Below are 14,722 nucleotides of genomic sequence, written 5' to 3'. Positions count from 1 at the left end.
TCAATCGTTAATCATAAATATTTATTCGATTCAATGTAAAAATATAAAAAATTATTTTAATTTTCATAAATAATTTTGAAACTTTTTAAACCATAATGCATTTAAAAAAAATACTATAATTTAAAATAAATATTGTTTTAAGATACTATTAGGAACATTTAGATTTTAACTTTATCTCCCTGTAGTTTTAGATGAATTTTGTCAAATGTCTTTCATTTAGTGCATTTTGCTAATCATCTCTTTCAACATGTAAGAGCTTGGAAATAAATTATGAAAAGCAAAGAAAAAATATTATGATTGTTGCCTCACTAACAGAGATAGTGGTCATAGAACATACGTACGAACTTTTGTCTTGTGCGAGTGATGTTATGATAAACAGTAAAGGGTGAGATGAACTTTCAGATTAAAATGAAAAAAGGTGTTGTAATGTTAAGGTGGGAAATTGAAAACATCTCAATCATGAAACACGAAAAGAAATTGAAGGACCCACTGCTAGAGTAGAGACGGTGTGGGGTAAGCTTTCTTTCTTGTATATTGCTTCCGGATTCATACTCGTAATAATAATAATAATAATAATAATTTGTCAAGTGATGTCCAGGCTAGCCATACAGAAATCTGAAAGGATAATCTCAAACTCAAGAAACTAATATTTTTGGGTCAAAATATCCACTAAGCCTTTGTATTCATATATTTTATTTTATTTAATCTTTGTCCTCAAAATTGAAATAATTTAATATTTTAATTTGAAAAATTGCTATAATTTAGTATCTCTTACTAACATCATTTAATTTTACCGTTAAAATGATAACGTCAATGTTGACATCAATACTGATGTGATATATTTTGATGACGTGACATGTCACGTGGTACCAACTTGATGACGTGATAATGTCACGTGACACTAATGTGATAATGTGGTACTGACATGTTGACGTGTCAGTGCCACATGACAAATAAAAAAATTTTCAAGAAATAATTTTTATGCCACGCCATAGAGATTAAATTAAAAAAAAAATATATAGTACAATGACTAAATTGATTGTACAATGACTAAATTAAGTAGATGGTAAATATACTTATTAATAAACTAAATATTTAAGTGTAAAAGATTTTTGGTATTTAAAAAAATATATAAATATTTTCATACTTAATTATTTGATTGTAGAATATGTACATTAATTTATTTTCTTTGCAAAAATTAAGTTTATATTCTCCTTTTATAAAAAAAATTGAAAAAAACTTCATACCTAAATTCAAATTTAAATGGATAACTTGCATTATATTAGATAAAGAAGGGAGATATAGAGCTAGCGTTAATTATAAAAATAATTATTCGTTGTGACTTGTTTAATTTGGATATAACAAACCTCTTATTACAACCATAGAATCTGAATTACTTAACCCTTTCAATTTTTTATTTATTTTTTATATTTTTATTTTGTTTAATATTTTAAGTTATATTCTTTGGGTTAAAATTTATTAGATTAAATACTGCATTTATGATTGATAGAGTTAAATATAATTATAAATATTTATACAATTTTATTTTGTATTTACAAATTTTTGATAGATCTAAATTAATAATATAAATTTAAATTTAACAGAATTTGATTATAGTATTTGAACTTAGATAAAATCGTTTTATAAGAAACTTTGAGTAAATTTAAATATAAAGTAAATTGGATAAGAGTTAAATAATTTCAAAAGAATGGATGTTTAAAAATTGTGAAAGTTGTAACTAAATCAACTTATGTTGCTTATTTGAGTTTAAATCAAGTTAAAAACTAAGTCTAATAAATTTCAAATTTTTATGCTATTACAAATAGAAAAAAATTTCGTTTAGTTTTTTATATTATTTTATTTCAACATAATACAAGTTATTTATTTAAATTTGACTTTAGATAAGAAATTTTTTTTCAATTTTTTTTACAGAAAGAGAATTCAAACTTAATTTTTACAGAGAAGATAAATCAATGTATATATTTTAGAATCAAATAATCAAGTATGAAAATATTTATATATATTTGTTAACATCATAAAATTTTGACACTTAAATATTTAGTTTATCAATAAATATATTTATAATCTATTTAAAGATTTGTATTTTTAAAATATTTTTTTCAATTTAGTATCTCAACGTCTCAATTTTATTCAATTGAGTTCCTAGATTATATATTTTTATTTAATTTAATCTCTATGACATGTCAGCATTACCACATCATCGTATTAGAGCCACTTGGCACTACCAAGTCATCAAGTTGGTGTCACGTGACATACCACGCCATCAAAATATGTCACGCTAATACTGATGTCAACGCTGATCTCATTTTTTTAACGGTAAAATTTAATGTTGTTAGTGGGAGAAATTAAATTGAAACAATTTTCAAAATCAATAGATTAAAGTGCTTTAATTTTAAATATAAAAATTAAATTAAACAAAATACATAAATACAAAAACTTGATAAGTACGTTGATCATAATTTTGTAAGTCTATTTGTACCTCATGCTTCAAAACTATTTAAAATGCTTTGAAAATTCTCAAGAAATTAAAGACTTATGATACACTAAATTAACACGACTGTGCCACGTGGCAGAAACCCAAATCAAATCCACAAAAGGGTGTTGTTAGCCTCTTGGATACCTTCCGGATCAATGGATATGCTCCGATTAGTGGCCCTCTGTTGGGATTAATCTAGTATTTTGCCAATTGCTTTCTACTACCATATTGATTTTAAGTTTATATCTTAAGATCAAAGAGCATGAAAAATTATGCCTTTTCTTCCAACAAACTTGGAATATCTTTTCGCTTTTAAATGTGCAACAAAAATTTAAGGCAAAGGTTTCAATCAAGTCCTCGTAAAATTATGAAACTAACATTGAATTTTGGAGGTTGTCAACTGCCAGTTTGGTTGGGATAACTCGTCCTAACAGACAGAATATATTATAAGTATGTTGGAACGAGGAAAATAAGAATCACAATTATAACTAGGGAGTTGGGAATTATTTGCTTCATCCTTAAACTTTATACATATCTTTCTTTTTTTTTTAATGATAGGAAAGATATTGAAAGGGAGTGGGTCCCGTACATCTCATATATTCTCCCTCTTTTTAAGAAAATGATGAGAAATAATTTTTCTTGATAAAGATATTTTAAAAATAACCATATAAATAAGTTTAACTGTTTTTAATTATATTTAACTATGATTTGATAAAAATACACTTAAAAATATTTTAAATAAATTAAACAATTCATCACAATTTTTCTTCATTTGTGTTTCTGATTTCTCTCTCATCATCCCAGTCTCTCAAATTTTATCAATTTCTCTCTTCAGCATTCGTCTGCTATGCTTTCGATTTCTCTCTCTCACATTTTCAGACTTCTCTTTCTTGCGCTTTCAAGACACCAAACAATAGTTTTGATGTGCTTGGGTGGATAACTATTGGGAAAATTTGATTTTTAGGTATTTTGAGTAAAACTAAAACGGTAGAAATGATCATAGATGTTTGAAATAGCTTTTAATTGAATCAATTCAGTACCTAGACATCAATAAACTCAAAAAATTGAAATTTATAAACCTAAGTTTTCAAAGAATTTTTTTTTTATTTTTAGTTAAAATAGGTGTTTTAGATAAGAAAATTTATGTTTTGATTTATGAAAATATGTTGGAAACATTTTAATCAGTGTCAAATTGTTAAAAAAAAAAAGAAATATAAAGAGTTGAGAGAATTTGAAATTTTGATTCGTAAGTAACAACAATATTTTAGATATTAAAGTGTAACAAAATGTTTTTAAATATGACGTGTAATAATAATTTTTTTTCAACATACCGTGTAACAACAGTATTTTTTTTCAACATGGCGTGAAACAACCTTTTTGAACCATGACTTGTAATATATTTTTGTACATGGCGTGTAACGACAGTATTTTTTCAACATGACGTATAACAACCTAACCATGGAGTGTCACATGTTTTTATACATAACAACCTAACCATGACGTGTCACATGTTTTTGCACATGACGTGTAACAACCTAATCATGGCATGTAACAATAGTATTTTTTTTCAATATGACGTGTAATATGTTTTTGTACATGACACGTGACAACGGTATTTTTTCAACATGACGTGTAACAACCTAACCATAACGTGTCACATGTTTCTGTACATGGAGTGTCACATATTTTTGTACATAATATATAACAGCCTAACCATGACGTGTCACATGTTTTTGCACATGACGTGTAACAACTTAATCATGATATATAACATATTTTTGTACATGACATGTAACATATTTTTGTACATGACTTATAACATCATAACGTATAATTTTATTAAAAGTAATTTTGTCCAACTTGGTTAAAAATAATTAAAATTATAAAAAAAATTATTTTTGAAAACATCTTATCTTTAAAGTTATTTTTAAAAATACCTCTATTTTCTATAAAAAAAGAAAGTAATTCAATAGTTTTAAGAGTCAAAATCCTAATATTCTTTTTGTAATATATTTTTTTTAAAATTAAATACATTCACGCACTTGCTCGACGCCAACTTTATCGATGTGGTTTAGAGAAGATTACAACAATGAGGAATCAGAGTGGAAAGTGATGTCCCAAAGTCCAACGTTCCAGCACAATCTTAAAACAGCACATGAAGGAGCTCACGGAATGACTACTTTTAATTGTCGTACCCCATCAGCCAAACCCAAGCATACACAATACAACCGTGTTACAACTGTACAAAGCCAGCATGTTGTACCTATATATATATATATATATAAAGAATTGTTGCAATGCGAAACATGGAATCTGAAATACTGTTAAGAAAATGAATGCTCCAATCTCTAGAATCAAGCATTTTATTTGAATATTCTACTGTGTAACATTGACAATGATACAAAATTTCAGCTTTGTATACAGTTTCATCTATCATAAAGATTGATCTAAACTATTGGCTTTTTTTTCTTTTTAGCTTGTATTTTTGCAATACATACTTGTAGAATTGACCACAGATTCAGCTCGAAGACCCCTCAAACTGATCTCGAAGCATTTCATACTTCTTAAGCTCGGCCATGGAAAGGGATGGGGAAAGCTCTCCCAACACCTGCACCCAGTCAGTAATTAATATTTAGACATTTGACGCTTGTCCAAGCCAAGGAGTCTAAACAAGACATTCTCATAAAAACTATGAGAATTATTATTATTTTTCTGTAAATATCAAATTAAAATGCTGAAATGTCTGCAGAATCATGTAAATATGGCCATCCAGTAATTAGACTTTAAAACATGCTTTGAATCATTTGTGTTAAGGCAAGATTTGTGATTTAAAGTGCACTTTAGCTGCATCTTTCATCTTAGTAACTGAAACTTAGCAAGCAGTGATAACCATGAGGTTGCAGTTTATGCTAATTTAATCACATCTCTTCATGGTTTATTCACCTCATTTCTTTATTAGCTTTCAGCTATTTAATTGCCATTCAAAATTCAAAATCTTATTCACACGTGTTTCTACCAAAGCTCTACTTGTCAGCAAAGATGCACATCATACCTTCATAAAATCATCATATTGTACAACAATGGAGTCAGCTTGACCTGTGCAAGAAGAATCTGAATCTGAACTCAACACCTACACAAAAAAAACCAGTCTAAGCAATGAAGAGAACAGTTTGTTGGCAGTGCTTGTAGTATCTTGATACACGATAAGCTCAAATTCCTCAATGTACATTGCATTGACATTGAAGATATGACACTTTCACTGGGTTTCTTCAGTGAAAAGCGCTGATCTTGACTCACCTTGCGCTTTGCAGCATGAAACCAAGCATCTGCACATAAGGCATACATATCTGCACCAGTGAAGTTTGGGGGGCATCTCTTTGCAATTGAGTAAAGGGATACATCTTCGTGCAATCTAAACTTCCTTGTAAGTGCTTTGAGAACTCTGGACCAAGAATGGAATTTGGCATATAAAAGAACAAAAATCAAATTCAAAAGTAGGTATAACATACAAGCATGAATAGAAAAAAAAAGGGCCAAAGGTATAAACTAACCGCTCTCTGTAAGATGCATCAGAATTGACTCCAACATATAGCAGTTTGTCAAATCTGCCAGGCCTTAGAAGAGCTGGGTCAATAAGATCTGGTCTGTTGCTTGCTCCTATAATAAATAGGTCCTGGAAAACCGGACAGAGGACTAGTTTCAATGCTATTTGGACAGAAAGCAGTGGAATATAGTATTTCTAGTAACAAGTAGCATAAACAACCTGTGTAGAATCATTAAGGCCATCAATCTCTGCAAGCATCTAGAAACAAAAGGAAACTGTCATGATTAGTAACAACAAGTGAAAGCAAAGAGAGCTGATCAAATAATGCCATAGCAATAATGTCATCACCTGAGAAACCACTCTGTCCATAACACCCCCAGAATCCCCAGAAGCACCACGAGCAGGAGCAAGAGAATCAAGTTCATCAAAGAAGATGACACATGGCCGCGCTGATCTAGCCTGCAAGACTTACAATATCACAACACTGGAGTTACAGCATAACATGCACTAAAAGCCTGTATGCAACCCAATTTACCAAGAAACGGAATTTTATACTCAAAACAAGTTTATTTTTGTTTACCTTCTGGAAAATGTCTCGAACATTCCTCTCTGACTCTCCTATGTACATGTTAATTAGTTCAGGCCCTTTTACACTAAGGAAATTTAAGGAACACTCAGTTGCTACAGCTTTTGCCAACAAAGTCTGACATTTAAAGCAACAATAAAAAAATAGGAAAAAGAAAAGTTATAGAAGGTATCTTAAAATAACAATTTGGAAGGTCGAGAATAATATTTTGATCCATCAGAACTTACTTTCCCTGTTCCAGGAGGACCATAGAGAAGAACACCAGAACGCTTGCGCAAGCCAGATGAAAACAAATCCTTATGCAGGAGAGGTAACTGCAGAGTTAAACAATAACATTGAGTAATTGAATTCAAGACTAGCAGGCTTCCAATTCCATAAAATATTAAGCAAAATGGACCACCCATATGCATAAACTGAATAGAAACCTGTTTGGGGACCAGATAATGTGCAATTGTAAAACCATTCTAAATATCTTTTCCTTAGCATTTGATCGATGGCTGACATACTCAATCATTGTCACCATTTAGCAAACATGTCATTTCATGTGTATTATGAGCAAAAATGTACCATGTTTTTCCTATAATCTTTATATTTTCAATTGACAAACATCCTATGATCACAAATAGCATTTTTGTCCCCCTAAGGGGAACGGAGGGATTAAAATTATTCAACAAATGGTATGCTTTTAAAATTCAAGGGACATTGGCCAAAAAACAAAAGCTCAAGACATATTTTAGATAAATATGATCTATAATTGGTAAAAAGTCATCAGAAATACAGGAAAACCTACCTGGACAGTGTCCAAAATTGATTTCTTCACATCCTCCAGCCCACCAACATCTTCCCATTTCACATTAGGAACCTGCAGCAAATAAATTGAGGTTTAAATCTGTCCTACAGTCAGCAATCTAAATAATTACTTCACTGCGAGTTCACCAAAATACTAAAATATGTAAAACATGAAGAATCTTTACTACAATTAGCAATTACATGACATTATGTTCTATATTTGCTTTGTACAAGTTACCTTTGGAGCACCTAATGCAGAGGCATTCCTCTTCTTCGATCGTTCCAATGCTTTTGCCAAGTCCTCTTTCCCCATAGTATAAGCTGCAGTATTGCTTGACGTACCCTGTACTGCTTTAACTCTAAGAGGACCATCTGATTGTGACGATTCTGCTTCGTCAGTTTGAAAATTGCTCCTGGGGACTAAGTTTGCACCGGCATCAGCAATTAAAGCATGCAAATCCCGAGGCATGAAGCCAGATGTCTGTCCTACTATGTCCTTCACAAATTCCTTTAAGCAAGTCTGCAAGGAATCACCTCAATTAAAAAAAATTACAAATGCTTTTAGCACATGTGGAGATTTTACTTATTCATTTATTCATTCCAAAAAACATATACAAGTTACAATTTATTTTTCCATATTCGATAAACTTAACAGGTTATGACATCCTTGTCAACCTTTATATAAAATTTGAACGTTGGGGTTCAGTGCTGGTGTAAATATGTTACACAATGAGGCATTCAAGACATTAACCTTTTACCCTGCTCAGGTTCAATTTATTCATAAAGAAATTCAGCCAAAGTTATAAAAAAAGGGAGATGGAATATGTTTTCTTTGCTTACATTAGAAAGGAGTTCAGCAACACCTTGCAGTGACTGGGACAACATTTCAGCCCTTTGTTCTTCAGTCAAGGGATCCATGCTTACTTCATGGGTGAAACAACGCCTAATAGCTGGTGGCAGACCTTCAGAACCATCAGCAGCTGCAACTAACATCACTTGATGCCTACCCACATTTCCAGTGTCCTTTACAGGCTGCATCAACAGCATACAAGTGATAAGCTTAAAGCATTATTGTTCTAAGTTCTGCAATGCATAGCTAGCAAAATTCTCAAAATCAATTTTCTGTTCCTTGATTTCAATTCTTGAATGCAAGTTCTGGCTAGATATAACAGATCTAAGTCGCACTCAGGAAGTGCATAAAGCATGCCTCATCAAGATATAACAAATCATGAGAACACACAAACCTACAGGGGGGAATAACCTTCTCTTACAGGCTGCATCAACAGCATACAAGTGATAAGTTTAAAGCATTATTGTTCTAAGTTCCAGAATGAATAGCAAGCAAAATTCTCACAATCAATTTTCTGTTCCTAGATTTCAATTCCTCAATTCAAGTTCTGGCTAGATATAACAGATCTATGTGGCACTCAGGAAAGTGCATAAAGCACACCTCATCAATTAAGAAATGACAAATCAAGAGAGTACACAAACCTACAGGGGGGGATACTTTAAATAGACAGTGAAAAAAAAAATAAACATCTCATCAAATAAGAAATGACAAATCATAAGAACAAAAACCAATAGAAGATAATAAAAGCATGCCTGAAAATCTAATCAACTGAAAGATATTGCTATTTAGTTGGGTCTTACAAAATCACCATTTGATATGTCTTCAGCATAACCATCTTCATCTGGCTCAGTGAACTCTCTGATGACTGATGCAACTTCAGAGGAAAGCCCAATTTGATCACTTGGGGAACCTTCATGAGAGGCCAAATTCCGAAAAACATCAAAATGGCGAAGTAGAAGTATTGTTGGTGAGTATCTGCCACCAAATATATAAATAGAGAAGTGAGCCCATAAAAAGCCTACAGAACAGCCATATCAACTGCAGTTATTTTGCGTGATATGAGTCATCATAGAAGCATCAAGTTTGAAAGGAGTGAAATTACTCTGTTACCTTAATTGAATAGTCAGAGAAGCTAACATATCATGAAATATTTCCAAAACTAAGATATTTATACATATGATGATAAAATGTTAGAGATGCAATATTACACATTCTGATATAGGACATTTATCACAAGGAGCTGCAATTGACACTTTCGGAAATTTTGAAAATATATGCATTTGATTTTCCATCTATAGGCAGCAGGATAACCATAGGCAATTGGGCATGTTCCCAAGAAGTCAGCTGCTTCACCTTTGCGCACTGTTGAAAGCTTGAGTCAATGCAGCAGAGGTTTTCTTCTCTGAAGATGCTGTCAGATTGTGGCAGCTATATTCAATTACATGTAGACCCAGTCTCTTAGCAACATATCTAACAACGGTCCTCTTCCCGCACCCTGCAATAAGCACTTGATCAGGACATAGCTACACTATACATTAACATGCATACAAAAGCTAAAAGCAATCCTCCTCTCTGCAATCAATCTTGTATTATAACTTATTGCCGTCACTAGGAAAACCAAGTTGCGTCATTCAAATTAGTAACAAGTTTGGCCAGCATAGTTTTAGCAGTTGCAAAGAGGAGGACCATAAAATTGTGTCATCAATCAAAGATTTCATTTTCCGATAATAAATATTTATGAACTAAGGAAGCAGTGCAGTTTAGAAGCCAGGAATGTATCAAACAGCATCAAGCACACCTGGGAGACCATGTAGTAAAACTGAAACTCTGAAGTTCAAGGAAAGCGGAGAGAGGCATAAAGGTGGTGTAAGAATGGATGCTAAAATCTTCACTGTGTCCCCTTGCAAAGGCACAAAACCTTTTGTTCCAGCAATCAACATATCAGGGGGAACAGCAGATGGAGCACTCCCTCCAAGAACTAGAGCAGTCTGAGTACGATTGACTCGAAGAACTGCTTCATCTGATGGCTCCATTGCAACAACCTGAAGACAAGAATTACCATCTGATGACAGCCTGGAACATTGTAACGTTCCTTGTGTGTATGGTTCCACTGGTTACATGTACACAAACTAAAACTATTACCTTGAAATAGATGATATTATTACTCCTGTTTTGCAATCTTGAACAGCAAGGAATGCAAATGAATGAATTGCAGTTCCAATTTAAGAAAATGCTGAAAACATCTCCCCCTGCTAAATATCTATCAACTTCAAAGTACTTGTGTAATGCTGAATCAATCATTTCTTGGCGATCTTCAGTTTCAATAGAAGAAATTCCTCTCAAAGATTCCAGGGAACTGCATTCTGGTATCTTAACAAAGGAAACCCTCAAATGTGATGCATATTTTGGCAGTCGACCCAAAGGTTCCAACCACAGACTGACAACAGAAGTATCAGTGCCTTCCCTGCCAGCCTTATCATCCACATCAGCTTCAAAGAGAGATGCTAAAGTCTCTTTCCCTTCATGGACAAGAGATCTCAAGCATGATATGTGCAGGTTAAGGTTAAAAGCTAATAAAGGAGATATATAGGCAACGTCACAGTCTAATAATACAGAGTCATTTTGAGGAAAACTGTACGCAGGAAACTTAAGCATTACATGTGGAGAATGGGATAGGAGTTCTTTGCTTTGAGATGTGTCGACATGGGCATTTGGAGGATCCAAAACAACAGCATAAGCAATTCTTTGTATCTTTGTCTCCACGTTTCTAACAATCACCTATAATTTTTAAGAAACACAAAAAGGGAAAAAAAAAAAACTGAGGTCAGTCATTTTAACATTATTAAGCACATGATTTTTTTTTTTGCAATCATCATCATCATCATCATTATTACATTAAAATTATTGTATATTAATTCCACTTTTTACTGATAATCATATCAATTTCAAGATTCAGACTTTGATTTTGAAGCAAGAGAAATCTTGAACGCAAATAAAAAATTGACATCATGCACCTTAATAATTTCTAAAAAAAAAGTCCAAATTTCATTTCTGTTTCAGTACAGCATTTTCGTAGCAAACAAACAGAGCTAAAAAAAAAAAGGTTTTGATGCATAGCCAGATAGGAATTACTAGTAAGCCTAAGCTACAAAGGCAGCAACTAGAATTAAGCTAAAAGCTCAGTTATTTTCTTTTCCCATATTTTCTAAGCAACCAAACAGAAACTTATACCCACCAGCGAGCCGGATACTATTGACAGTCTCTTCAACACGGAAGTAGAGAGCCCCACCAAAGCAGAATCGTCGAGAGAAGCTAACTTGGGATCAGAAATGTCGTTTTCGTCCTTCGAAAACCTAAGAATTCCCGCCTTTAAATGCAAGCCGTCAGCAGAAAGATTGGTTGGGCCGGTTTCATCGAGTCGCGTGGAACTCAGTACCGAGTGGACGAGAATTTTAGTGGAAGAGAGCACCAGCGGCTTCCTTCTTCCCACCATCCTAAAAACACCGGCAAAATCCCTAATTCGGATTTAATCATAGAAATGAGTTAGAGGGGAGAAATGGGGAAGTTAAGGAGACATGGTTGTCTAGTTCCAGTTCCAGAGTCGAAGTTGGATGAGACCGTGAAGTCTGAAGTACACAAATCGATGAAAGCCCCTTTCTTCGTAAGTTGGTCTCATTTCGTTGCAGAGGTTGACGCCATTATATAGCGGTTTCAAATGTCAGCAATTCGGTTGGGCCGGGCTTTAACTTAAAGCTTGATAAAAAGCATTAAAACTTTCAGGGCTTGTTTGGGCCTGTGACCCAATACGGGGTGCCACAGAGCCACTCACTATGCCGCAAAATGGCGAAAATGCCGTACCTTCGTTCCTTTTCTCTGTGTGTCTCCCAAGGGGTTGTATTGCCCGAAACTCCAGCACCACCTTCTTTGAAAATGCTAGTATTTTTACATGTTGTTCATCTTTCTCCAAGGCTCTAGTTGCAACTTATCAGGGAGTAGAATTAGAATATGAAAATTTTCAAAACCTTCTACTTTTACTTGCCACATCCCTAGTAATGAATTTCTTCTTTTCTGAGGGAAGGTAAACTAATTGAGATCTTTCAATACATTAAAACTTATATCAGGTTCAAGAGTAAACTTCCTGGCATCGTCCTGCGTGACAGAAGCCAGAAAAATTCAAATAAACAAGCATCTAGGACAGCCATTTTGTTTACCTTACTGCAAAAATATCTGACAACAACAATAACCAATATATACATGAAAAGCAAACTTATAATACACACCGCAAAATTCCATGCACTACTCCAGGTCCAGGCACTGTATACATGAAATGCAACTTCCAGTGAGACTTAGGTGCCCAGAACCACCAATGCTTAGTTAATATAATGAGAATGAACTGATATTTACTAGCAATTGATAAGTGAAGATACACTTCATGCTCCCTCAAATTTGACCTTCCCTTGATACACACTCAACAAGTCAGGTACCTCCTCCTGATATTTGGTCACAAATCTCTCCAAGAAGCGCTTCTCAACAGGCAGCAATACAGTAGTTAAGCTGAAATCTTCTTTTATCAATCCCTTTGACAACAAAATCTGAAAAACTGAACACCTAGGGATTATTCTCCTCTCCAAGCTGAAAAACAAGACCACAGGGCATTGAGCTATCACTCGTGATGGCCACCCCATCTTATTAACAAAATAATCCATACTCTTCATGATTTTCTTCTCTGACAACATCATAGAATGAGGGTGCTTCTTAAATGCTGTAAGAATATCATCCTTAGACCAACCCCATCTCTTGTAAACCTCAAAACACTTTTCCCATATTGACTTATTGCCCTTCCCTGAAAGGGCATGCACCGCTAACACAAACATAGATTTCCGTGGCTCAAACCCAATTTCTTTAACCTCTCTCACAATTCCACAAAAGTCTTCATGCTTTTGCATCACAGCCTCAGGGAAATGAGTCAACAACAGAGAAACACACTTTTGGGGCACACCTAATTCTCTCAAAAAAGCAACATTGGGCATAAGATTCTTTGAAGGATCTTCTAGGAAAATCCACGTAGTGCGCTTTAAAGCGGAAACAATTTTCTCATTGGATAGCAAGACACTCTTCAGAAAATCATAAGAAGGTATAATCTGGTTCTCCAAGCTTCTTGTCAGAAGGGTTGGGTCTGACGAAAGAGTCCTTGCAAGGTCACAACTTGACAGCCCTATAGACTGAAAAAACTCAAGCTTTGGCAAAAGGATATTCTCAGGATTAGCTAAAAGAAGCACAGGGCGCTTCCTGATGAGATTTGAGATCTGGATTTTGGAGAACCCGTAGTTTTCTAAAAGGGCTAAAACCAAGTCAGGTCTTTCTGGAGACTGAAACCGTACCTTTTGGGAAGCTGAAATGGCAGACTCCGAGGACAGCCCACATGAGTTTATAAGATAAGTAATAGTGAAAGAGTGTTGCTTGGTAGTGGTTTTGGAGGTGATGGGTTTAACGGAAGCCTCGTTTTGAAGAGAGACGAGTGTAGGCTTGAGCTCAGCTAGGGGGCTTTTGAGTTGGGTTGGCTTTTTCGAAATGAGTAGTACAGAAGGGATTGAAAGATAGTTCAGTCTCACGGTCTGAAAATTTTGGTGTACTGCCATTGTAGAGTTTGAGTGGACGGTGAAGGATGAAGATGACGATAACGATCAGTATCTTTGGACATTCCAGAAACAAACCATTTGCGACAACTCTCTTCCGACCTTCGCAGTGGGCTTCAACTTTGGACCATGGAATGCCCAAATTATGTATTATTTTATTAATATATTTAAAAAGTTTAACTTAAATAAAACACATTAACTCTCTAATTAGTTTGTGAAGTTTAAAATTTTCCACTTTACCTTGAACATTTATAATGATAATATTTATTATAAATTAAAAATTATCTTTCAGTCTCAGTATGTTCTTTATTATTTTTTCTTGATAAAATACATTTATTTACAATATTTATAATTACAAACATCGACACAATATTATAAGTGTTTGTATAACTAGCCAAAGCCAACAGCCCAATTAATAGATCCATCTTTTTTATGAGAGAAAATTAAACTAAGGGTCAAATCTTATGATTTTTTTGATTTTTAATTATGATTACATATGAATTTATTAATTTTTAAAACAAATACTCAATCATAAAAGAATATTTTCATTAGATACATAAGTCTCTTTGTTAGTCAACTGTCAATATTTTCGTTAATTTGATAAGATGATAATATTTTTGGATAAATTTATTCTTCATTAATTTTAAAAATTATTACTATATAAACTGTGTTTTTTTTTTATAAATTTTTCTTTTTTTTAAAAAAAAAAATTCGATCTAGTGCTCCTTCCAAGAGGAGCTCGAGATTTAGGATGTGCAGCCAAATCTCATGCTCCCTTAGGGAGATCCAATCACATTTGGCATTTCATGATCAAATTCGG

General features: G+C 33.4%; 2 protein-coding genes across 5 annotated transcripts; both read right to left on the bottom strand.

Moving 5' to 3' along the window:
* On the bottom strand, nt 4,805-12,149 carry LOC18613497 (peroxisome biogenesis protein 6). 4 transcript variants are annotated; one of them, XM_018128261.1, is made up of 16 exons: nt 11,502-12,149; nt 10,409-11,044; nt 10,065-10,308; nt 9,620-9,761; nt 9,067-9,241; nt 8,257-8,448; nt 7,655-7,936; nt 7,418-7,489; nt 6,855-6,941; nt 6,622-6,744; nt 6,390-6,500; nt 6,261-6,299; nt 6,049-6,170; nt 5,795-5,939; nt 5,550-5,627; nt 4,805-5,105 (listed from the first exon to the last, which is right to left on the bottom strand). In XM_018128261.1, exons 1-16 carry the CDS (start codon nt 11,757-11,759, stop codon nt 5,016-5,018), a joined length of 2,796 nt encoding a protein of 931 aa, XP_017983750.1. In that variant the 5' UTR covers nt 11,760-12,149; the 3' UTR covers nt 4,805-5,015. The 4 variants fall into 4 exon arrangements, 3 of the variants coding, with proteins under 3 accessions (XP_017983750.1, XP_017983752.1, XP_017983755.1); XR_001929589.1 differs by having other exon boundaries at nt 6,049-6,299; nt 6,390-6,508; XM_018128263.1 differs by lacking the exon at nt 6,622-6,744.
* On the bottom strand, nt 12,348-14,024 carry LOC18613496 (transcription termination factor MTERF8, chloroplastic). Its single transcript, XM_007050759.2, has one exon. It carries the CDS (start codon nt 13,903-13,905, stop codon nt 12,697-12,699), a length of 1,209 nt encoding a protein of 402 aa, XP_007050821.2. The 5' UTR covers nt 13,906-14,024; the 3' UTR covers nt 12,348-12,696.

Source organism: Theobroma cacao, chromosome 1 (assembly GCF_000208745.1).
Source record: "Theobroma cacao cultivar B97-61/B2 chromosome 1, Criollo_cocoa_genome_V2, whole genome shotgun sequence".
Taxonomy (NCBI): domain Eukaryota; kingdom Viridiplantae; phylum Streptophyta; class Magnoliopsida; order Malvales; family Malvaceae; genus Theobroma; species Theobroma cacao.
Note: the sequence above shows the minus strand (reverse complement) of the source record. Positions and strands in the feature narration are given on the sequence as shown.